The sequence below is a fragment of the Pecten maximus genome, chromosome 15, assembly GCF_902652985.1.
Source record: "Pecten maximus chromosome 15, xPecMax1.1, whole genome shotgun sequence".
NCBI lineage: Eukaryota > Metazoa > Mollusca > Bivalvia > Pectinida > Pectinidae > Pecten > Pecten maximus.
This window is the reverse complement of record NC_047029.1, coordinates 3947196-3973753: the sequence shown is the minus strand read 5'-3', so window position 1 is coordinate 3973753 and position 26558 is coordinate 3947196. Positions and strand designations below refer to the sequence as shown.

Below are 26558 nucleotides of genomic sequence, written 5' to 3'. Positions count from 1 at the left end.
TACTACACTGTTATCAATGTATACTACACTGTTATCAATATATACTACACTGTTATCAATGTATACTACACTGTTATCAATGTATACTACACTGTTATCAATGTATACTACACTGTTATCAATGTAAACTACACTGTTATCAATGTACTCTACACTGTTATCAATGTATACTACACTGTTATCAATGTACTCTACACTGTTATCAATGTATACTATACTGTTATCAATGTACTCTACACTGTTATCAATGTATACTACACTGTTATCAATGAAATCTACACTGTTATCAATGTATACTACACTGTTATCAATGTATACTACACTGTTATCAATGTATACTACACTGTTATCAATGTATACTACACTGTAATCAATGTATACTACACTCTTATCAATGTATACTACACTGTTATCAATGTATACTAAACTGTTATAAATGTATACTACACTGTTATCAATGTACTCTACACTGTTATCAATGTATACTTCACTGTTATCAATGTATACTACACTGTTATCAATGTATACTACACTGTTATCAATGTATACTACACTGTTATCAATGTACTCTACACTGTTATCAATGTACACTGTTATCAATGTATACTAAACTGTTATCAATATATACTACACTGTTATCAATGTATTATATACTGTTATCAATGTATACTACACTGTTATCAATATATACTACACTGTTATCAATATATACTACACTGTTATCAATGTATACTATACTGTTATCAATGTATACTACACTGTTATCAATGTATACTTCACTGTTATCAATGTATACTACACTGTTATCAATGTATACTACACTGTTATCAATGTATACTACACTGTTATCAATGTACTCTACACTGTTATCAATATATACTACACTGTTATCAATGTATACTACACTGTTATCAATGTATACTACACTGTTATCAATGTATACTACACTGTTATCAATGTATACTACACTGTTATCAATGTATATTACACTGTTATCAATGTATACTACACTGTTATCAATATATACTACACTGTTATCAATGTATACTATACTGTTATCAATGTATACTACACTGTTATCAATGTATACTTCACTGTTATCAATGTATACTACACTGTTATCAATGTATACTACACTGTTATCAATGTATACTACACTGTTATCAATGTACTCTACACTGTTATCAATATACTACACTACTACACTGTTATCAATGTATACTACACTGTTATCAATGTATACTACACTGTTATCAATGTACTACACTATCAATGTATACTACACTGTTATCAATGTATACTACACTGTTATCAATGTATACTACACTGTTATCAATGTATACTAAACTGTTATCAATGTACTCTACACTGTTATCAATGTATACTACACTGTTATCAATGTATACTACACTGTTATCAATGTATACTACACTGTTATCAATGTATACTACACTGTTATCAATGTACTCTACACTGTTATCAATATATACTACACTGTTATCAATGTATACTACACTGTTATCAATGTATACTACACTGTTATCAATGTATACTACACTGTTATCAATGTACTCTACACTGTTATCAATGTATACTACACTGTTATCAATGTATACTACACTGTTATCAATGTATACTACACTGTTATCAATGTATACTACACTGTTATCAATGTATACTACACTGTTATCAATGTATACTACACTGTTATCAATGTATACTACACTGTTATCAATATATACTACACTGTTATTAATGTATACTACACTGTTATCAATATATACTACACTGTTATTAATGTATACTACACTGTTATCAATGTATACTACACTGTTATCAATATATACTACACTGTTATCAATGTACTCAACACTGTTATCAATATATACTACACTGTTATCAATGTAATATACACTGTTATCAATGTATACTACACTGTTATCAATGTATACTACACTGTTATCAATGTATACTACACTGTTATCAATGTATACTACACTGTTATCAATGTATACTACACTGTTATCAATGTATACTACACTGTTATCAATATATACTACACTGTTATCAATGTACTCAACACTGTTATCAATATATACTACACTGTTATCAATGTAATATACACTGTTATTAATGTATACTACACTGTTATCAATGTATACTACACTGTTATCAATGTATACTACACTGTTATCAATGTATACTACACTGTTATCAATGTATACTACACTGTTATCAATGTATACTACACTGTTATCAATGTATACTACACTGTTATCAATGTATACTACACTGTTATCAATGTATACTACACTGTTATCAATGTATACTACACTGTTATCAATGTATACTACACTGTTATCAATGTATACTGAACTGTTATCAATGTATACTACACTGTTATCAATGTATACTACACTGTTATCAATGTATACTACACTGTTATCAATGTATACTACACTGTTATTAATGTATACTACACTGTTATCAATGTATACTACACTGTTATCAATGTATACTTCACTGTTATCAATGAAATCTACACTGTTATCAATGTAATCTACACTGTTATCAATGTATACTTCACTGTTATCAATGAAATCTACACTGTTATCAATGTATACTACACTGTTATCAATGTACTCTACACTGTTATCAATGTAATCTACACTGTTATCAATGTATACTACACTGTTATCAATGTACTCTACTTTTTTATCAATGTATACTACACTGTTATCAATGTACTCTACACTGTTATCAATGTATACTACACTGTTATCAATGTATACTACACTGTTATCAATGTATACTACACTGTAATCAATGTATACTACACTGTTATCAATGTATATTACACTGTTATCAATATATACTACACTGTTATCAATGTATACTACACTGTTATCAATGTACTCTACACTGTTATCAATGTATACTAAACTGTTATAAATGTATACTACACTGTTATCAATATATACTACACTGTTATCAATGTATTCTACACTGTTATCAATGTATACTACACTGTTATCAATGTACTCTACACTGTTATCAATGTATACTACACTGTTATCAATGTATACTACACTGTTATCAATGTATACTACACTGTTATCAATGTATACTACACTGTTATCAATGTATACTTCACTGTTATCAATGTACTCAACACTGTTATCAATGTATACTACACTGTTATCAATGTATACTACACTGTTATCAATGTATACTACACTGTTATCAATGTATACTACACTGTTATCAATGTATACTACACTGTTATCAATGTACTCTACACTGTTATCAATGTATACTACACTGTTATCAATGTATACTACACTGTTATCAATGTATACTACACTGTTATCAATGTATACTACACTGTTATCAATGTACTCTACACTGTTATCAATGTACTCTACACTGTAATCAATGTATACTACACTGTTATCAATGTATACTTCACTGTTATCAATGTATACTACCCGGTTATCAATGTATACTACACTGTTATCAATGTATACTACACTGTTATCAATGTATACTACACTGTTATCAATGTATACTACACTGTTATCAATGTATACTACACTGTTATCAATGTACTCAACACTGTTATCAATGTATACTACACTGTTATCAATGTACTCTACACTGTTATCAATGTATACTTCACTGTTATCAATGTAAACTACACTGTTATCAATGTATACTACACTGTTATCAATATATACTACACTGTTATCAATGTACTCTACACTGTTATCAATGTATTCTACACTGTTATCAATGTATACTACACTGTTATCAATGTATACTACACTGTTATCAATGTATACTTCACTGTTATCAATGTATACTACCCGGTTATCAATGTATACTACACTATTATCAATGTATACTACCCGGTTATCAATGTATACTACACTATTATCAATGTATACTACACTGTTATCAATGTACTCTACACTGTTATCAATGTACTCTACACTGTTATCAATGTATACTTCACTATTATCAATGTAAACTACACTGTTATCAATGTATACTACACTGTTATCAATGTATACTACACTGTTATCAATATATACTACACTGTTATCAATGCACTCTACACTGTTATCAATGTAAACTACACTGTTATCAATATATACTACACTGTTATCAATGTATACTACACTGTTATCAATGTACTCTACACTGTTATCAATGTATACTACACTGTTATCAATGTATACTACACTGTTATCAATGCACTCTACACTGTTATCAATGTATACTACACTGTTATCAATGTATACTACACTGTTATCAATGTATACTACACTGTAATCAATGTATACTACACTGTTATCAATGTATACTACACTGTTATCAATGTATACTACACTGTTATCAATGTATACTACACTGTAATCAATGTATATTACACTGTTATCAATGTATTCTACACTGTTATCAATGTATATTACACTGTTATCAATATATACTACACTGTAATCAATGTATTCTACACTGTTATCAATGTATACTACACTGTTATCAATGTACTCTACACTGTTATCAATGTATACTACACTGTTATCAATGTATACTACACTGTTATCAATGTATACTACACTGTTATCAATGTATACTTCACTGTTATCAATGTATACTACACTGTTATCAATGTATACTACACTGTTATCAATGTATACTTCACTGTTATCAATGTATACTACACTGTTATCAATGTACTCTACACTGTTATCAATGTAAACTACACTGTTATCAATGTATACTACACTGTTATCAATGTATACTACACTGTTATCAATGTACTCTACACTGTTATCAATGTATACTACACTGTTATCAATGTATTATATACTGTTATCAATGTATACTACACTGTTATCAATGTATACTACACTGTTATCAATGTACTCTACACTGTTATCAATGTACTCTACACTGTTATCAATGTACTCTACACTGTTATCAATATATACTACACTGTTATCAATGTACTCTACACTGTTATCAATATATACTACACTGTTATCAATGTACTCTACACTGTTATCAATGTATACTTCACTGTTATCAATATATACTACACTGTTATCAATGTATACTACACTGTTATCAATGTATACTACACTGTTATCAATGTATACTACACTGTTATCAATGTACTCTACACTGTTATCAATATATACTACACTGTTATCAATGTATACTACACTGTTATCAATGTATACTACACTGTTATCAATGTATACTACACTGTTATCAATGTATACTACACTGTTATCAATGTATACTACACTGTTATCAATGTACTCTACACTGTTATCAATGTATACTACACTGTTATCAATATATACTACACTGTTATCAATGTATACTACACTGTTATCAATATATACTACACTGTTATCAATATATACTACACTGTTATCAATGTATATTACACTGTTATCAATGTATACTACACTGTTATCAATGTATACTACACTGTTATCAATGTATACTTCACTGTTATCAATGTATACTACACTGTTATCAATGTATACTACACTGTTATCAATGTATACTACACTGTTATCAATGTACTCTACACTGTTATCAATGTACTCTACACTGTTATCAATGTATACTACACTGTTATCAATATATACTACACTGTTATCAATGTACTCTACACTGTTATCAATGTATACTACACTGTTATCAATGAAATCTACACTGTTATCAATGTATACTTCACTGTTATCAATGTACTCTACACTGTTATCAATGTACTCTACACTGTTATCAATGTATACTACACTGTAATCAATGTATACTACACTGTTATCAATGTACTCTACACTGTTATCAATATATACTTCACTGTTATCAATGTACTCTACACTGTTATCAATATATACTACACTGTTATCAATGTATACTACACTGTTATCAATGTATACTACACTGTTATCAATGTATACTACACTGTTATCAATGTATACTACACTGTTATCAATGTATTATACACTGTTATCAATGTATACTTCACTGTTATCAATGTATACTACACTGTTATCAATGTATTATACACTGTTATCAATGTATACTTCACTGTTATCAATGTATACTACACTGTTATCAATGTATACTACACTGTTATCAACGTATACTACACTGTTATCAATGTATACTACACTGTTATCAATGTATACTACACTGTTATCATTGTATACTACACTGTTATCAATGTATACTACACTGTTATCAATGTATACTACACTGTTATCAATGTATACTACACTGTTATCAATGTATACTACACTGTTATCAATATATACTACACTGTTATCAACGTATACTACACTGTTATCAATGTATACTACACTGTTATCAATGTACTCTACACTGTTATCAATATATACTACACTGGTATCAATATATACTACACTGTTATCAACGTATACTTCACTGTTATCAATATATACTACACTGTTATCAATATATACTACACTGTTATCAATGTATACTACACTGTTATCAATGTAATATACACTGTTATCAATGTATACTACACTGTTATCAATGTATACTACACTGTTATCAATATATACTACACTGTTATCAATGTATACTACACTGTTATCAATATATACTACACTGTTATCAACGTATACTTCACTGTTATCAATATATACTACACTGTTATCAATATATACTACACTGTTATCAATGTATACTACACTGTTATCAATGTACTCTACACTATTTCTCTAAATTGTGTCCGTAAATTATAAATCGAGATATGCCTCCTCCTGATGCCCTTATTTGTACTGTATAATTAATCATCACTAGCAAGCCTGTATGTACTTATCATTGTAATAGTTAATATAGAATAGATTATGAATTTAATTATTATTTAAATTATTTAAATAATCATATTATAATCAGATTTGTCTGTATGGTGTAAACCTGGTAGATAAACACTGGTTTAAGACGTATATTGTTTCTCTGCAGGGATGGCTTGATTACATGCTGAAGTGGGATCCGAAGAAATACAACAACATCGACGTAGTCAGGATACCCTACTACGACGTATGGAAACCCGATATATTACTGTACAATAAGTAAGTTATCTTCTCTGACGTAAGGAAACCCGATATATTAGTGTATAATAAGTAAGTCATCTACTCTAACGTAAGGAAACCCGATATATTACTGTATAATAAGTAAGTTATCTACTCTAACGTATGGAAACACGATATATTACTGTATAATAAGTAAGTTATCTACTACGACGTATGGAAACCCGATATATTACTGTACAATAAGTAAGTTATCTTCTCTGACGTAAGGAAACCCGATATATTACTGTATAATAAGTAAGTTATCTACTACGACGTATGGAAACCCGATATATTACTGTATAATAAGTAAGTTATCTACTCTAACGTATGGAAACACGATATATTACTGTATAATAAGTAAGTTATCTACTCTGACGTAAGGAAACCCGATATATTACTGTACAATAAGTAAGTTATCTTCTCTGACGTAAGGAAACCCGATATATTACTGTATAATAAGTAAGTTATCTACTACGACGTATGGAAACCCGATATATTACTGTATAATAAGTAAGTTATCTACTCTAACGTATGGAAACACGATATATTACTGTATAATAAGTAAGTTATCTACTATGACGTAAAGAAACCCGATATATTACTGTATAATAAGTAAGTTATCTACTCTGACGTAAGGAAACCTGATATATTACTGTATAATAAGTAAGTTAGTATGGAAACCTGATATATTACTGTATAATAAGTAAGCTATCTACTCTGACGTAAGGAAACCTGATATATTACTGTATAATAAGTAAGCTATCTACTCTGACGTATGGAAACCCGATATATTACTGTATAATAAGTAAGTTATCTACTCTAACGTATGGAAACACGATATATTACTATATAATAAGTAAGTTATCTACTGTAATCTATGACAGTCGTTATATTAGTGTATGATAAGTTAATATCATGAAATCTTGTACTGGCGTGTAAAACCGTTGCAACATGAAAGTGGTAAGTGGGTATACAATTGTATCTGGTGTTATTTTAAACTTATGAATAAGTTCATTACAGATAACATTACGATCCCATGCTTATGACAGTTCAGAGGTAGTGACGACGTTTAATAACAAGTTGAAAGTGGTGATAAATTAGGGACAAATTAAATCAATTTGACGTTGATGAGTAATTAGCAATATGACCGAATGTTTTAATTGCACGCAAAGCATGCAATATGACAGCACCTTTAAAACTAATTGAGAGTTATATACCGTAGTAGTGCCAAAATGAATTAAACTCCATTATACAGCTGTTTCGTCCTTTTAGGACTCGTCAGTGATGTTAGAGACATCATACAGCTGTTCCGTCCTTCTAGGACCCGTCAGTAATGTTAGAGACATCATACAACAGTTTCGTCCTTCTTGGACCCGTCAGTAATGTTAGAGACATCATACAGCTGTTTCGTCCTTCTAGGACTCGCCAGTGATGTTAGACACATCATCCTTCTAGGACTCGTCAATGATGTTAGAGACATCATACAGCTGCTTCGACCTTCTAGGACTCGTCAGTGATGTTAGAGACATCATACAGTTGTTTCGTCCTTCTAGGACCCGTCAGTAATGTTAGAGATATCATACAGCTATTTCGTCCTTCTAGGACTCGCCAGTGATGTTAGAGACATCATACAGCTGTTTTGTCCATCTGGGTTTCGTTAGTGATGTTAGAGATATCATACAGCTGTTTCGTCCTTCTAGGACTCATCAGTGATTTAAGAGATATCATACAGCTGTTTCGTCCTTCTAGGACTTGTCAATGATGCTAATTTTGATATTGGTGTTTAAAAGAATATTAGTGCATGTGAATATTCTAAACCGTGTCACTATTCAAATGAATGAAAACGTGACAAACAGGTTACGATTAACCTTTGACCTCGGGACCTACAACTAGGAGTATTCTTGATCCAATATTGAAGGATACACTTGACGTTGCTCGCTGATATAGTGATACAGACTTAATGCTGATACATAAGTATATATCTTGTTATAAATACTGATAGTTCACTCCATTGAACAGTGGCATTAACAACATCGTGTGTAATCGCCTTTGTCAGTAAACTGTCATTCATCAAATACCATGGTATGACCTGTTAAAATAAAATGATGCCAACAAGTTGTTTTTTTCAAAATAGGTCTTAAATCAGCTGGAAAATCGCCATTACCTAGAATTGGACGCTAGCACCGGAAATGTGTTCACAAATTGAATGGTTTTTGATGTGTTTCGAAAATGAAAGTATAAATTGGCTTTAAATGGAACCATTTGCGTCTTCAGCCATAACTTAGATACTATCTTTAAAATAAACGTGAACAATTTTTCCAATTCTATTATTGAAATAACTGGTGTAAATCGAATTCCATTGATAGGGATGTATTGTTGGTTTGTGGTCTTTCTCTCTCCTCTGTCATTTCTCTTATTTAAGAAACAATACCATAGAGATTGAGAACGGAGAGTATATCAGGCATAGCCAGAGCTAACAGATCACATAAATCCTTGTAAATAAGCATTCCGTCACTCACTGTACACGTTCTGTTGGAAACATGATCAGACGAATAACACTCCAATACAAAGAATCCATTGAAGACCGTCTTTACTCATGATTCATTCAATTAAGTACCTATCTAGTGTCTGTTTTAAAGGCCTGTGTCTGACATCACCACTCAAACATCCACTTCCATTCACTATCCATTGCGCTGGCGCATAATTTTAGAAAATGGATTTATATGTTTCATCAGTTATAAGTGTTTTGTTTCTCCTGACTGCTTTCCATCTTAATCTCAGAATTGACGGATTGCCCATTGGCTCTGTTCTGTCACTTTACAACCCGTGCAGGAGCGGGGATGAATTTGTCTGCTGTATATCACTGAAAGTCATAAGCGGCGACTTATTGTGAGACCCCCCTCCCTTGCAGGATCGGGCTTGGTTTCTCCTTTGTCTTCTATTCAGGAGACAGTGGGATGTCAAAGACAATGGTCCGCTGTATATCACTGAATGTCATAAGATGCGACTTACGGTGCCCCCTCCCTTGCAGGATCCGTCTTGATTTCTCCTTTGTCTTCTGTTCAGGAGACAATAGGATGTCTAAGACAATGGTCTGCTGTATATCACTGAATGTCATAAGATGCGACTTACGGTGCCCCCTCCCTTGCAGGATCCGTCTTGATTTCTCCTTTGTCTTCTGTTCAGGAGACAATAGGATGTCTAAGACAATGGTCCGCTGTATATTTTACTGAATGTCATAAGATGCGACTTACGGTGCCCCCTCCCTTGCAGGATCCGTCTTGATTTCTCCTTTGTCTTCTGTTCAGGAGACAATAGGATGTCAAAGACAATGGTCCGCTGTATATCACTGAATGTCATAAGATGCGACTTACGGTGCCCCCTCCCTTGCAGGATCCGTCTTGATTTCTCCTTTGTCTTCTGTTCAGGAGACAATAGGATGTCAAAGACAATGGTCCGCTGTATATCACTGAATGTCATAAGTTGCGACTTACGGTGCCCCCTCCCTTGCAGGATCCGTCTTGATTTCTCCTTTGTTTCTGTTCAGGAGACAATAGGATGTCAAAGACAATGGTCCGCTGTATATCACTGAATGTCATAAGTTGCGACTTACGGTGCCCCCTCCCTTGCAGGATCCGTCTTGATTTCTCCTTTGTTTCTGTTCAGGAGACAATAGGATGTCTAAGGCTATGATCCGCTGTATCCGACTTCATGCTGACCTTGGAAGGCGACTCAAAGTTGTCCCCTGAAGAATCGGGGAATTCCCTCCGTGTCCTCTACTTAGGGGCCACTAAAGATACCAAAATAGATCTTCTGCCCTCACTGCAACACTACTCCTTTTTCTGTGTCGCCTTGACATCGGTCCTCATATGATTCTGGCCGTTGTGAGGACGTTAAGCTCCTTAAAATAAACAACTTTCACTCTATATCCTTACCAAGCAAAATAGAATGTTATCATATTTCTCATCTAATTCCTATTAGTGTAGTAATATGAGGGGCAATGGTCGTGACGTCGTTTTGTCTTACGTCACTATATTTAGTGTATTTTTAACATCACACAAAAATGTGCTACCGGGTTTTGAAAAAAATGGATTGGTCAATGTAACTCGCAACAATATAAGTAGTTCCGTTTACTAAAAGGTGAATATCCTCATGGTGGAAATAATTAATGAAAATGATGAAATTAAACAGATGATTTAATGTTCATTTCCACGAACTACATTTTTGCCGAGAATGTCACAAGAACCGTCCTCATTGTCCGCGCGAAATTTGACCTTGGAATGCAATAGCGCTGTTAAGGGTTGTATATAGGGGAAACTTAAATCTAAATTTGAAAAATAAGCATTAAATTACCTTCTTCGGAAAGTTATTGTCCTATAATTCAAACAGGTTTGCAGACAAATTGATCATAATGCGTAACTCAATTTGTCTGGTATTTTATAGAATTATGGAACACTTACTAGTTTAATACTTAAATAAATCATATTTTGAATAAATCCCACCTCAAACTGAATTTTAAAACGATATTAAAGCCACAATGAAACTGTAATGAGGCGGTATCACAATATCGAAATCATTGGCGATAATTGACATAGGTATGACCACACAACGCACTGCATTGATAGTTCGCGCTGGATGGTCGTGTGGAACAATGGTAACACAAAGACGGCCGGTCGCAGGGTTCGATTCCCCTTATCTGACGTGAACAGGTCCTGCCCGAACACGTGGGTTTTACCCGGGTTCTCGGTTTCCTCCAACTGTAAGACCCCCTCGCGCGGCGCTTCTAACCTGATTAATATAAGTTGATATAACTTGTATTGCAATTCCTGTAAAATTTATAAACTTTTACATTAGCGGAAACCAAGCTTTCCAGTATGGGTCCACAAGGTGAACATTTGGATTTTGGAAACCAATCAGAAAATATTCAAAAGTATTCGATAGATTTGAATAATCATACGCATTCCGTCATCAATGTGTCTAGACTTTTAATCGCACGGCCTGACATTCATATCTATAGCGCCTACACCAATAGCCTTGTATCGGCTTTCCTGACTGAAATCGATACTTCGTTAAACTCCCAGTCTTTATATCAATATTTAGAAACTGTTTAAGTAGAAGCATACATATTTACCCCAGACGCTATCATTACTTCCGACTTATGGACCTGATGGTATCCCTGACCTCATTGAGATAAGTCTTCTGACTAGACCGGACTATCTAAGGCTGCTTACGCCCGACTTAAGGACCTGCAGGTATCCCTGACCTTATTGGGAATCTACGGCTGCTTACGCACTAAATATGCCCTACCACCAGAATTTTAGAATATACCTTACTCAACTAATTCTATAGTAATTGTGTGTCTGTATTGAACAGTCGTAACATTAGAATCTTTGGATTTATCAAAATGAAAAAGTACTTGTTTTTTTTTCGAACATTTTAAACTTTCCAAATCGCCTCCTAAGTATCAATATTTTAGGCTTTGTGTATCAATGACGATTCTTAGAATGATGAATCAGCTGTTTGATTCTATGTAATTTGTCATTTCTGATAACATATGTCTTATTCAAGTGGAACGGTGTTGATATTTTGTGTATCTTTTGTGCACTCTTTATTTTGTATAATCTTAATTGTCATAATAATTACTGTTATCTTCATTGTCATAATCATTACTGTTATCTTCATTGTCATAATAATTACTGTTTTCTCCATTGTCATAATAACTACTGTTATCTTCATTGTCATAATAATTACTGTTTTCTCCATTGTCATAATAACTACTGTTATCTTCATTGTCATAATAATTACTGATATCTTCATTGTCATAGTAATTACTGTAAGCCTCATTGTCATAATAATTACTGTTATCTTCATTGTTATAATAATTACTGATAACTTCATTGTTATAATAATTACTGTTAGCTTCATTGTCATAATAATTACTGATAACTTCATTGTCTTAATAATTACTGATAACTTCATTGTCTTAATAATTACTGATAACTTCATTGTCATAATAATTACTGTTATCTTCATTGTCATAATAATTATTGTTATCTTCATTGTTATAATAATTACTGATAACTTCATTGTTATAATAATTACTGTTAGCTTCATTGTCATAATAATTACTGATAACTTCATTGTCTTAATAATTACTGATAACTTCATTGTCTTAATAATTACTGATAACTTCATTGTCATAATAATTACTGTTATTTTCATTGTCATAATAATTACTGTTATCTCCATTGTCATAATAATTACTGTTAGCTTCATTGTCATAGTAATTACCGTTAGCCTCATTGTCATAATAATTACTGTTAGCTTCATTGTCATAGTAATTACTGTAAGCTTATTTGTCATTATTACAATTGTTATCCTCAGACCCCCGAACTAGCCGTGTCTGACATATACGTGTTTTACCTTACAGTGCAGACGTTGGGTCATCTTTATCGTCGGTCAGTACAAATGTCATCGTCACACCGGATGGCAATGTCACGTGGTTGTCCATGTGGATATTTAAGAGTTCTTGTTCGATGGATGTGCGATATTTCCCTTTTGACGTCCAGAATTGCAGTATGGAGTTCGCTTCTTGGACATTTGACAATATGAAACTTAAAATGGTGAAAATGGGTGAGAACGGGGATCTAACAAATTATATACCTAGTTCAGAGTGGGAGCTGATAACATTTAGTTACAACCTGCACCCAGTGAACTTCTCGTGCTGCCCCGTTCCGTATGACTTTATGAAGTACTATATCGTGCTGAAGAGACGGCCATTGTTTTACCTGTTTAACATGGTAATGCCGTGTATACTCATCACGCTGGTGGCTCTCCTGGGCTTCTACATGCCCTCGGACTCGGGGGAGAAAATATCTATGGGGATTACCACGCTGCTGTCCATGACAGTCTTCTTGATGATCGTGGCCGAACGACTGCCTCCTGTGTCAGACGTGGTACCCCTCATAGGTAAGTCACGTGATACCGCTCATAGGTAAGTCACATGATACCACTCAAAGGTAAGTCACATGATACGAACGCATAGGTAAGTCACATGATACCCCTCATAGGTAAGTCACATGATACGAACGCATAGGTAAGTCACATGATACGAACGCATAGGTAAGTCACATGATACGAACGCATAGGTAAGTCACGTGATACCGCTCATAGGTAAGTCGCGTGCAACGTGATATCTATCATGATTTTTCACATGGTATCTGTAATAAGTTAGTCACGTGGTGCTCTTGAAAAGTAAGTCACGTGATATGTCAGCTGTCTTTGACGGTGATATGCTCTGGAATAAGAAGAAATTATGTCTCTATATTTGAGGTATCCTCGTTTTCTCCTGTTGCTATTTCCTATTGATTTGAATTCCATGTTTTACTTTAATCAAATGCATATACATTTTCCTGTACACACTTTATAATAACCTGTTACATATAAATAATACCATTGTGAGGTATCACCGCCATATAATATTTTCTACAAGTATAACCCCCAATGATAAATATAAACGTGTATTGATACTAATACGTAACAATGTAGTAGTATTATTCTCAGGAATCCACATGGACGAAAGCCAATGAATCATTGATACTTGGGAGGAAAATGTAAACGTGAATGTTTTGGAAACCATTAGTGTAAAGCTAGTCGGCACTTTAGTGCCTTCCATGTTGTATTGACATTCAAATCTGATCGTGAGACTTATCACGTGATATTCCGATATACACATTTGTCCCCTACTAAATGGCATATGCACCTTAACATGTCCGAAACATTTGACCTATAGGCTGGTTACAATAGTCCCTCCGCTGTGCCTTATAGTATGGTACACAGAGATACATTTATTTAAAGTGTCTTATTTTACCAGAAATCGTTCACCTACGCAACAAACATTCCCCGCGTTCGTTCTCAATATCATTTCATTGCCACAAACGTTCACCAGACTTCGCTTAGCTACACAGCTAGCATTCCCCGCGCTCTCAAATAAGACTATACAAAACGTTCACCTGAAATCGTTCATCTACACATATGGCACTCCCAGTATTCTCAATAACAATATATTACTATTTTTAATCAGAAATCGTTCACATTCACAACTAGCACTCCACGCATTCTTAATAACGCAATATTTTCAACCTTCGAATATTAATTGGTAACTTAAACAACTACAGGGTAACACTCCTAATGTTCTCAATAACGCTTTGTTACCAACCTTTCATGTGAGTGAGGTTTTAACACGACACCAGACAATCTGTCCAGGTATAATAGAGCTATATAAAAAACGATATTGTCCATTCTCGGTACCAGTGTTCTCCATGAGTTCCCCTTTGGTATGAATTACTTAATACTTTTCATACTGTCTTACAGAATGTTGTAATAATATTTTAAAAAGCATTTTCCTATATCGTTTCCACCAGTATGATTTGGTTTTACAGACTACGTACCGAAAATGTTACAATGTCTTTTTCCAGTATTTGACAACAAATCGGTGTTTGACGACATCAACCATACCATAACATATAGTTTGGTGATAAATCGAAAATCTTTTAAGACAAATTTAACACAAATGTGTTTCACAGTTCAATTTTATCTTAGAAGTCTGTAAAACATCCAAACAATAAGATTCAATATTTTATTGTTTCATATGTTTATTTTTTATTTAGATTCATTCGTTCAGTGTATGAAATTCACCAATATTTTTTAAAGTAATTTTTATCAATCTTTTAAATATGTAATTGTTTTCATAAAATAAATTATTTATAATCCTTGAATATACTTAACAGGTTTGTATTACGGCATTACCATCGCCATCGTATCCTTCGCCACCGCCATGAATGTTTTCACGCTGAACATCCATCACAAGGGTTCCCGAGGGTTTGAAGTTCCCATGTTACTCAAGAAAGTTTGTTTTGGCGTCTTTGCGCGGATACTGTTTATCAAATTGGACCTGCCGGAGCCGCCGCCAGAGCCAGGAATGGTAGACAAATTTCTTTATCCACCTTGCTCAAAGTCAATAGCTTTATCTCGATATTTATATGTATTTGGCCATAGTCTATCATATGAAATCCCCAGATGCAATATGTTATCCGATGTGCATTGTATGGCAATGCTTGTCATTACTGTAAAGGAATTGAATAGGCAAAACCTCAAGTCTGTTGTAATATATGGGTAGGTGTGAACAAATGCCTTACATATTCATAGCAACTCTGTCAGCTGTCGACAGTCAAGCTCCTCTCGCAACCTCCCAATGGCATATGCCATGCTTTTATGTTCTAGCTTGCAGCAATACTGACACGTTTGTTATTTGTTTACAGGAAAAGGTCCCACAAGGAGAATACTACAAGTTCGACAAATTTGAAACAGAGGTTCCTTCTGAAAACGGTGGTGTGTCCCCACGATTCACCAGACGTTTGAATGTAGCAAACAGCGAATATTGTGAACGTCAGTTTGTGCGGGTGTTGCAAAAAGTGAATTGGACAATTGAACGGAACGAAATGCGTTTAGCGGACCAAGATCGAAAAGATTTCATAAAACTTGAGTGGCAGCAGGTGGCGCTGGTGATAGATCGGACATTACTGGTCTGTTTCCTTATCCTCCTGTTCGCTGTGACGCTTTCAATCTTGGTCCCTCCTGACGACAACCTCGGGGATATTAAAGGTCACTGAGTGCATACACTATGACAATGCATAGATAAATATATAATTTTCCAATATGAATTTATTTCCATCAAATTTATTCTTTGATTAAATATAGAATGTATAACTTTTTTCTAAATAAGAAAAATATTATGTCGAATGTTGAAAATTACACGTGATTGCGTGCTATCCGGGATGCTGATTCCTCATGATGTCAGTACATGTATCGGCCTAGTCCACTAGCATAGAAGTGCAGTAACATAAGAATGAATATTCATGAGGAGAACATTAAGGTCACTGGCGCCGTACTCTCTCTACCAAAAGGCACGCGCTGTCACCTTTCCATCCAGTATATATGAACATGATGGAACCGTGTTTTACTTATTCTATACATGAGAATCATATGTCATTTTCGGAAATGTTTTGAAACCTTCTATAACCGTCTTGGTAAAATAGTAAATTAGATTATCTATGAGCCAATGCTTCACATATTGTAGTTATATAGATGTTTGTATAAACTGGTAAAATACTGTATAATATCCGATGTCATCACGATTTAGTCACTTTAATTATAGCGATACCATCAATATCACTGGTACTATACTGACGTCTATGCGAATACCAAACAACGCCGTTCCTGATTGATGAACATCACATCACATTTGTCAGTATTTGCTATACAATGATATATGAGAAGAACAGCATTCACACACCAACACAATTGTTCTGCAAACGGTTTCTGTCCTATCAACAGCGATCCAGGTGTTCTGCAAACGGTTTCTGTCCTGTCAACAGCGACCCATGTGTTCTCCAAACGGTTTCTGTCCTGTCAACAGCGACCCATGTGTTCTCCAAACGGTTTCTGTCCTGTCAACAGCGACCCATGTGTTCTCCAAACGGTTTCTGTCCTGTCAACAGCGACCCATGTGTTCTCCAAACGGTTTCTGTCCTGTCTTAACAGTGACTAAGATGTTCTCCAAACGGTTTCTGTCCTGTCTTAACAGTGACTAAGATGTTCTCCAAACGGGTTATGTCGTGTTATAACAGTCCTACCGGACAGTTCCCATCATAATATTAATCTTGAAACTTTCTATGCCAACTAAATAAGGATTTGAGCTTGAGTCCGAGTTTGAGAAGGATGCTGAAGACGGTTTTATTGAAAAGTCACATGACGTGACCAACAATTTTAACACAGCTTGTCCATTCAAGTATGTATTATTAATCTTGAAACTTTCTATGCCAACTAAATAAGGATTTGAGCTTGAGTCCGAGTTTGAGAAGGATGCTGAAGACGGTTTTATTGAAAAGTCACATGACGTGACCAACAATTTTAACACAGCTTGTCCATTCAAGTATGTATTATTAAGAATTTCCATTTGATATGAAATTGAACAACAATCACTCTTTCATGGTTGTACATGTAAATGAGTTTTTTTTATACTTATGCTTGAGTTAACTTACTCAGAATATCCCAGAAATACGACCTATTTTCTCCATAAGATAAAGACAGATTAAGATACCAAAATATAAAATCATAATGTAGTCTGTTAGATACCAATGCGAGTACACTCTAAGTAACTAAAGCAAAAACAAAAGTTTGTGTTGGCTATAACTGTAAATGGTTACCTGTCGGCCGTAAAGTTGTTCTACAAACATAGATCGTTGATAATGCATCGCGATTTTTCTATAGGGTAGATAGCTCTAATGAAATTTAAACATAGAAGTACTCATTTATCTATTTGTAAAGTGTTTGTGATTCCATGAGTTGTTCAGTCTCATGTCATCTGGTATACGTGGAATGGATTTTACAAAAAGGTTAATAAGTTTGGGGTGAGGTCGGTGCTGCAGTAACGAAATACATACATGTTTACGTATCTGTCGGGGAGTTTGGCTCTTCAACGCCGACATCAATTAAGTGTTTATATGCTGTACAAAATGTCGCTTTATGTAGCTTCTTATTATCTTTTGTTTATTTTTCCGTGTATATTGCCTGTTTAAAATGAGTTTCCCGGCGCGACAAAACACGGGGATGTTAATGTTCGGTAATGGCCCTGAATGTATAGACCGTATGGAAAGACTATAGAGTCGGCGTCAACAGTAAACACTTTACAATCAACACAAATCCAAACAAAGCCAGTGGAGCGGAACTAATGTGGTTACCAGAACAACATGTTTGTGTTATCTCTTACAAGTAGTGTGTGTACGGAAAGGCGCGTGTAAAACGTGTTAATGGTGGAAAACAAAGAAGATTCGGGATTATTACGTCCGAATCCGGTATATCGTCTAGGAAATAAAACCTAGATGTCATCCTTGAAAATTATATCAGAATCTTTATTGATCTGGACCCGAACGTTCACAAAAAGATAGGAAAATATATGATGACAAAAATGCTAAGACATCGTTGTTAATTAGGTTTTTGTCTACTAAAATGTATGTAGACATACTCATCTATGATTGAGATCAACTTGAAGACAATTGGTAAACTTATAATGATAAGATCTATGGAGTTGGTACAGACTGGTGTCATAAATTGGCAATTCAGATATTCATTGTATTTCAAATGTTAATATTTACAATATACGGAGTTTAAATAAACTACATGTCGTACCAATATGTTTGAAATGAATTTTGTTGCATACACAATTACTATACTGATACAAGTTTATCTATACATAAACAACCATAAGTTTGTTTTAGAGCAGAATGTCAGAAGTTAAGTTGAATAAAACTTAAAATATCACACTATATTCTTATTTGGAATCTAATAATGTTTTATTACAGTTGCGTAGGAATGCAGGAAGCAAATTCCTTACACAAAATACCGCCATTGTTTATAAAACAATCCGGAAACAAATTCCATTATCACTGCTATGTTAAATGATTTGCCATCAGCCTACAATTCAAACTAAATAAGTCATGATATATATCCCGACGAAATGCTATCGTAGTCTGCTTATATATTTGGCCTCTGTGCTATGTAATTTTCTGTTTCATTATAAACGACCATTTTAAGACTTATTATTTTTAGATTTAGGTTAGATTTTTATACCAGGGTGCCATTGTATGCATTTGTTGTGACAAGCAGTGTCTACGTGTGTGCTGTAGCAGCTTAAAAAATACAGTTTTGTAGCCATTGTTTAACAGGGAAGAAGTAACATGTGCTTAGCTACAGGATGTAACAAAACTCCCATTTATCATTTCTGGTGAAATAATATACATAAATGTTCATTGTACACTATTGACTGTTGTTAAGATCAGGTGATATTCATTGCAATACTAATGTAAATATTACTGATAGGCTGGGCCAATGGACAGGCGTGTTACAATGCACTGATGTCATAGGATAGAGCTCCAATGGACAGGCGTGTTACAATGCACTGATGTCATAGGATATAGCTCCAATGGACAAGCGTGTTACAATGCACTGATGTCATAGGATATAGCTCCAATGGACAGGCGTGTTACAATGCACTGATGTCATAGGATATAGCTCCAATGGACAAGCGTGTTACAATGCACTGATGTCATAGGATATAGCTCCAATGGACAGGCGTGTTACAATGCACTGATGTCATAGGATATAGCTCCAATGGACAAGCGTGTTACAATGCACTGATGTCATAGGATGGAGCTCCAATGGACAGGCGTGTTACAATGCACTGATGTCATAGGATATAGCTCCAATGGACAAGCGTGTTACAATGCACTGATGTCATAGGATATAGCTCCAATGGACAGGCGTGTTACAATGCACTGATGTCATAGGATAGAGCTCCAATGGACAGGCGTGTTACAATGCACTGATGTCATAGGATATAGCTCCAATGGACAGGCGTGTTACAATGCACTGATGTCATAGGATAGAGCTCCAATGGACGAGCGTGTTACAATGCACTGATGTCATAGGATAGAGCTCCAATGGACGAGCGTGTTACAATACACTGATGTCATAGGATAGAGCTCCAATGGACAAGCGTATCACTGTTGCGATGGTACAAAGCATCACTGGACAAAAATTTACTGTTGTGACACCTATAATACTTCAGGCAACAACACGCCGTTACACATGATTGCGTCAAGATCAAATATGTTTATTGAAATCGTGTTATTAGTGTATTGTTATTGTTCTGATGAACACAACAAAACCAATTCAATAATTGGTCAATTCACTGTATAAAGCTATAAGAGTGTTATATTGAAACAATGTTTACTATTTTGTCACCTATAAGGTGTGGTAATAAAGCATGCAATAAAAGCAAATATACGTAATTAATGTTTCAAGCTCTGAATGATATACTCAAAATTAGTTACGAGTAGTTTGATTGGCATAGAGCAAAAATTTGAACCAAACGGATTACTTGTTACTGATTTAAGTTGACGGAAGTGGGATGACATGTTCCTTGCCCGACATTCAATACTTGAGACGTATATTATAAGATATTTGCATTAAACTAATTTAATTGAGTAATTAAAGGCCACGTTTAACTACAATGCACATGGAAGTATATAACATGCATACTACGCACTCTGTAATCAAATTACGCAAGACATCTGTACAGGTAGACAAATTATGAAGTTATAAAGAATAAAAGTGAATTGACCTTTATTTTTATATAATTAAAAACCATATCACTATACTTAATATCATAACATTGTGTGTTGTCGTAGTTCACATGGTGAAGAAACATGTTTTTGTTTGGGCTTGTTTTAATAGAACAGAGAATTATACCGGAGAGATGCCATACATACTTGGAAACTAAATAAGTTGAATAAGTGTGATTATGACTTCCATAACACTATCGTATAGAAGTACATTGTATTACACTACCAACGACTAAGAAATGTATATCATTGTATAATATAACTGTACACTATATATAACATGTTTCACAACTCGTTTCATTCTTTACAGGTGTATAACTGGTACTATTTATGATACCTGTGTCGCCATTGTAAACACAACATATTATATTACTTACATATATATCAAATAATGCTACAATGTCATTTTTTCGTTAAAATACATGAAACAAACAGGTACAACTGCACTTCCGGCTGTTTTTACTACCGGTTAATTATATGACCGGTTGTTATTACTGCCGGTCGTCCATCCTTCTGGTTGTGTATAATACCTTTTTCAGTACTATCGGTTGTTAATAATACTGGTTGTTTGTACTTTCGGTTATATTACTAAAACTTCCAGTTGCTGGTTCATCCAAGTATTAACACTATCGGGTGTTTATAGAACTATAATATTATTGGTTGTTCATATTTCCAAATATATATACTTCCGGTTGTTGATACTTCCGGTTGTTGATATTACCGACTGTTTAAGCACAGCGATGTGAGATGGACCGTGACCTGTTGTATTGATTTTTTTGGGGTTTTTTGTTTTTTTTTTTGTTTTGTTATGTTATCTTATATTTAGCTGGTTAATGAGGGCGTAAATAAATAAGGGTATATTCTAAATAGCCATTACTAAGATTTAATTCACAAACGATAACAATTTACAGGTTTTATGTCAAAGCCTGGAAAGTCCAGGCGTGTTTTCTGATATTATTTCTATGATAAATGTGCTGTAGTATTTAGTTATCAAGAAAATATCAATGAATTTTTGATATGAAGAGCACTTGTCTTTTATTAAATGCAAATATAAGCAATGACAAAAAAAAATTAATATCTTATTTTATACATCGAAATTCCATTTTGAATTATCGATTTACCTTATTCAGTATGTCATTTACACAATACTACGGTAGTAAGGAATTTCGCTAACAAAAGCCTGTTGCAAATTAAGAATTTTATAATTAGGTCTTTAATAAATAAACGTTCTGCAGTAGTTATACCATAAACAAAGTAAATTTTAGTTCTATTTTGGTGATGTATGCCTGTGTATAACTTGCTTACCACACAACTGTATTTTATAGACAGCACTGACATAGAATATTACGTAATGTTGCTTTGGTTACAGTAGAAAACACGATGGCTAGTGTTGAATGGTGATTGTATACAATAGTTTGGGTTTCCGTGGCGGAATCGGAAAATGTAGATACATCCATGAGACGCTGCTCACTGAAGACGTCCAATCAGAGAGTTATGGTCCTACGTCATACCTGTTATGAACACTGCAGGGTCGTGACATTTTCCCGGGCGTCAACTGTCAGACTTGTTTGGTGGCAGATGTATTATAAAATACGTGTGCTTGCCATCGTTATTAGATAAGCTACTAGATTGCATTTTATTGTTAACATGATACTTTCGCCTTAAAACCTGGGTTCCTCTATTTTGATATTTTTCCTCGTTACTCGCATGTTTCCATCTCATTATTTCTGTTTAAAAATCTGTTTTCTTAAATGTCTCGCACTTAAAACCTGCTGCGTGCCTTTTATGAAGGCTGACATCGTTTAGTGAAAGTAATAAAAAAAAAAAAAAAAAATTAATTATAAAAGACTTTATTTCAGGCCGATAACACTTTGAGTCAGAGAAAGAGATGACCTGAGAACTACTATCGAAGTCTGTGTACAAAATCCATCCAAATTCACCTGGTAAATAAAATATGCAGTGTTTTCATCCAGTATGCAGTTACCTGATTACACGGCGACAACTTAGATAGAAAGTGCTATTAAATGGTAGCATGAAGCTGGAAAAATCAAGTAAAAGAAACTTCATTTCAAACAACATATATCGAGGAAACAGAATTTATCTATGGCAAAAATGATACACTTAATATTATAAGTCAAAGCATTGTTAAATTATTTTAAAGTTTTATAAGTTCAGTCACTCTTTACTTTGTTGCAAAAACTGTATTTCTGATATTTGTTTAATTCGAGATATAAAATTAGTGTGTGTTATACAAGTAGTTCATTTTAGTGTAGTGTGGGTTCTTAAGAGAGAGAATGACTGATTTGCCTGTAGTATTGTGTTTTTATTCAAAAATGTGTGGATTAAATGTATATCTAGATAATATTTAGTAAGTACGAGCATACATCCTAAGAAATATACATTGCCCAGCATTGCTTTGCTTAAGGTTGGCTTCCATTTTATTGTCAATATAAATATGTAGAATTTATTAATTACTACAAATATAAAATATAAGCACAACAATGCATATGTGTCAATGTTTAATATATATATATCTACATTTAACTCCAGTATATACAACAACCTTGGAAAATAGTGTGATGTTGACACTTATCTCATCTTGCATAACTTGAGGCCAATGCAATAGAAGAATTTTTCGAAGGCTTTAGGCTGTTAACTGCATATCATTTGCATTGATGAATACAACATAAAACTTGCAAATTGTAAGGAAAACTTGTTAGAATATTTGTTCCGGTGTTCTAGCAGCAAAGTCGATCACATATATATGACAGGTAAATCTAGAAAGAACATCGAAGAATGTGTCCATGTAAATATTATCTCTAGCCACAAGGAACGTCTGACAATAATCAGATTATACTAGTTTCACGGAAGTGGAAAATAATGTCTGCTCTCTTGTGTAAACAGTCGAGAAAAAGAGCTGGAGAATAATTTCTGGTTTCCCGGTAAACACTCTCGTAAACGAAGTATTATTTTGTTGTGTTAACAATACAAAAAAATGTCTGTCCTCTTGGTGCAACCATCCGAAGAAGGAATGGCGCATTCTTGGCGTAGAAAAGGTAAAGAATAATTTCTGGTTTCTCGGTGATAACTGTCGTAAACGAAGTATTAGTTTGTTGTGTTAACAATACAAAAAGTCTACTTCTCGGTGGAAAACAGCCGAGGAAAGTGTGTTGCATTCTAGGTGTAAACATTCGAACAATAGGCTTCATTTTCTCGATGTAAACAACAAAACCACATCTTGTACATAACAATTGTTTGTAAATCAACCTATGGACCGAGTTATATAATAAAGGGTTTTATATCATATTGTCCTAGTGTCTTTTTTCACATTGTTAATTAGATTTAGTTATCCAGTGTCATAAATATATATTAACGATTTACTTTCATATTTACACAAAGTCTTATTAAAAAGTAGCATTGTGTTATTACTTCAAGCGACTATAACTGTAAAAGTCACTATTATCATAGATTATCTGTCGTAATATTTAAATATATATCATAAAACTATGTCTTTTTCTTAATTACGAGGATATAAAGTAACAACAATCTACAATTATTGTCGCTTTCAATACAAACATGACATTTTACATGTACGTAGCATTAGTTCTAGTTTGTCTATCTTGGTCCAATGGTCCAATAAATGGAAGGATTGATTCACATCTAGTTTCCAGAATGTGTGTATCTGATAATGACATAAAAACAGGAATCGGCTTTCCCGGAAATGGCCTTCTACTTACTGTTAAAACACTGGAAGTTGATGGTTACACTTGATTTGATAAATATTTCAGCAAACGTCAAAAACAAATGCCTTTCATAGGTCACCATATTGGATCACACTTGGAACCCTCTAAAGAGCGAAACGTCGAGTTCCATTTATCGGAATGACTGTATTCGTTCCTACTAATATGAGAAAGTGTACAAACATAGAATATGTTCATTAATGCAATTGGTGTATTAAAAGATGTCATGGACATCATTCTAGATATAAAACAATAATATCAACATTCCCCTTTATCCCTTTATATAAATATGGTTAGTTGTGGTGACAAAGATACTAAAATTCCATAAAATAATATTCCAGAATCTGCAAATAGCTGTCGGCACCAAACGTATCGAAAATGATATAGAAATTGACGCAAAAGATGAGTCTGATATTGATATTTGTACATAAGAAAATCGAAATATTTTTTTGCATTCGCTTTCACTACAGCTTGTTATCAAAGTCCCTTTAGGGAAAAACCACGTTCCTAACATTTACTAAAATCTGATATCTTTTAAATGTCTTACCAACGAACACTAGTCTTCCTCGAGGCCTTTTTACAATGGACAGTGATCTTTCCTTTCGATATTTTAAACACCACACACATCAGAGAATCAACCCACCTACAGTATCACACCCCACACATCGCAATATCACACCCCAATTTTTAACCGGGAAAAAGGATAAAAAGGAATTTTTTTTCAAAAACACCCAAACTTTTCCCTACAATTGGAATTGTTTTCGCTTTTTCAATTTTTTTTTTAAAAAAAACAACTTTTTGGGGACTTTTGTTTTTTAAAGGGTTTCCCCGAAAAGGGGCATTAGTTTTTCCCAAAAAAAAAAGTTTTTTGGGGCCCCCCCCCCCCCCCCCCCCCCCCCCCCCCCCCCCCCCCCCCCCCCCCCCCCCCCCCCCCCCCCCCCCCCCAAAAAAAAAAAAAAAAAAAAAAAAAAAAAAAAAAAAAAAAAAAAAAAAAAAAAAAAAAAAAAAAAAAAAAAAAAAAAAAAAAAAAAAAAAAAAAAAAAAAAAAAAAAAAAAAAAAAAAAAAAAAAAATCCCCCCTCTTTCACCCCCAAAATGTTTTCCCCCCCAAACCCAATTTACAAAACTAAGTTTAAAACCCAAACCCAATTCCCCCCCCCACGTTAAAACACTCAATTTATTAAAACCCAAATCACAGTAAAAAAACCCCCAAATCCTTTTCAACCCCAAATCCCCTAACCCCATAAGCAAACCCCACAATAATTATCCCCCCCAATAACAGTTCCAAACCATAATATTCAAACCCCAATGTATAAAAATCATACATATACAAACCCAAATCACATTCACACCCCAATAAGTATCCCCAAAAAGTAACAAAAATAAATTCAAACCCAAATAGTTCGCCCAAACATCAAATAAAAATATACCCACAATCCCCGAATAAAA

At 33.8% G+C, this 26558-nt stretch overlaps 1 protein-coding gene across 1 annotated transcript in view; it reads left to right on the top strand.

Annotated features, from left to right (window-relative positions):
• The window catches only part of LOC117343460 (neuronal acetylcholine receptor subunit alpha-10-like), a 127119-nt gene extending 102445 nt beyond the window's left edge, over positions 1-24674 (top strand). Inside the window, exons 6-9 of the mRNA XM_033905815.1 lie at positions 7018-7127; positions 13558-14096; positions 15917-16110; positions 16448-24674. Coding sequence (XP_033761706.1) covers positions 7018-7127; positions 13558-14096; positions 15917-16110; positions 16448-16798 — 1194 coding nt within the window. The 3' untranslated portion in view covers positions 16799-24674. The remainder of the gene's footprint in view (positions 1-7017; positions 7128-13557; positions 14097-15916; positions 16111-16447) is intronic.
• The last annotated feature ends 1884 nt before the right edge of the window (positions 24675-26558 follow it).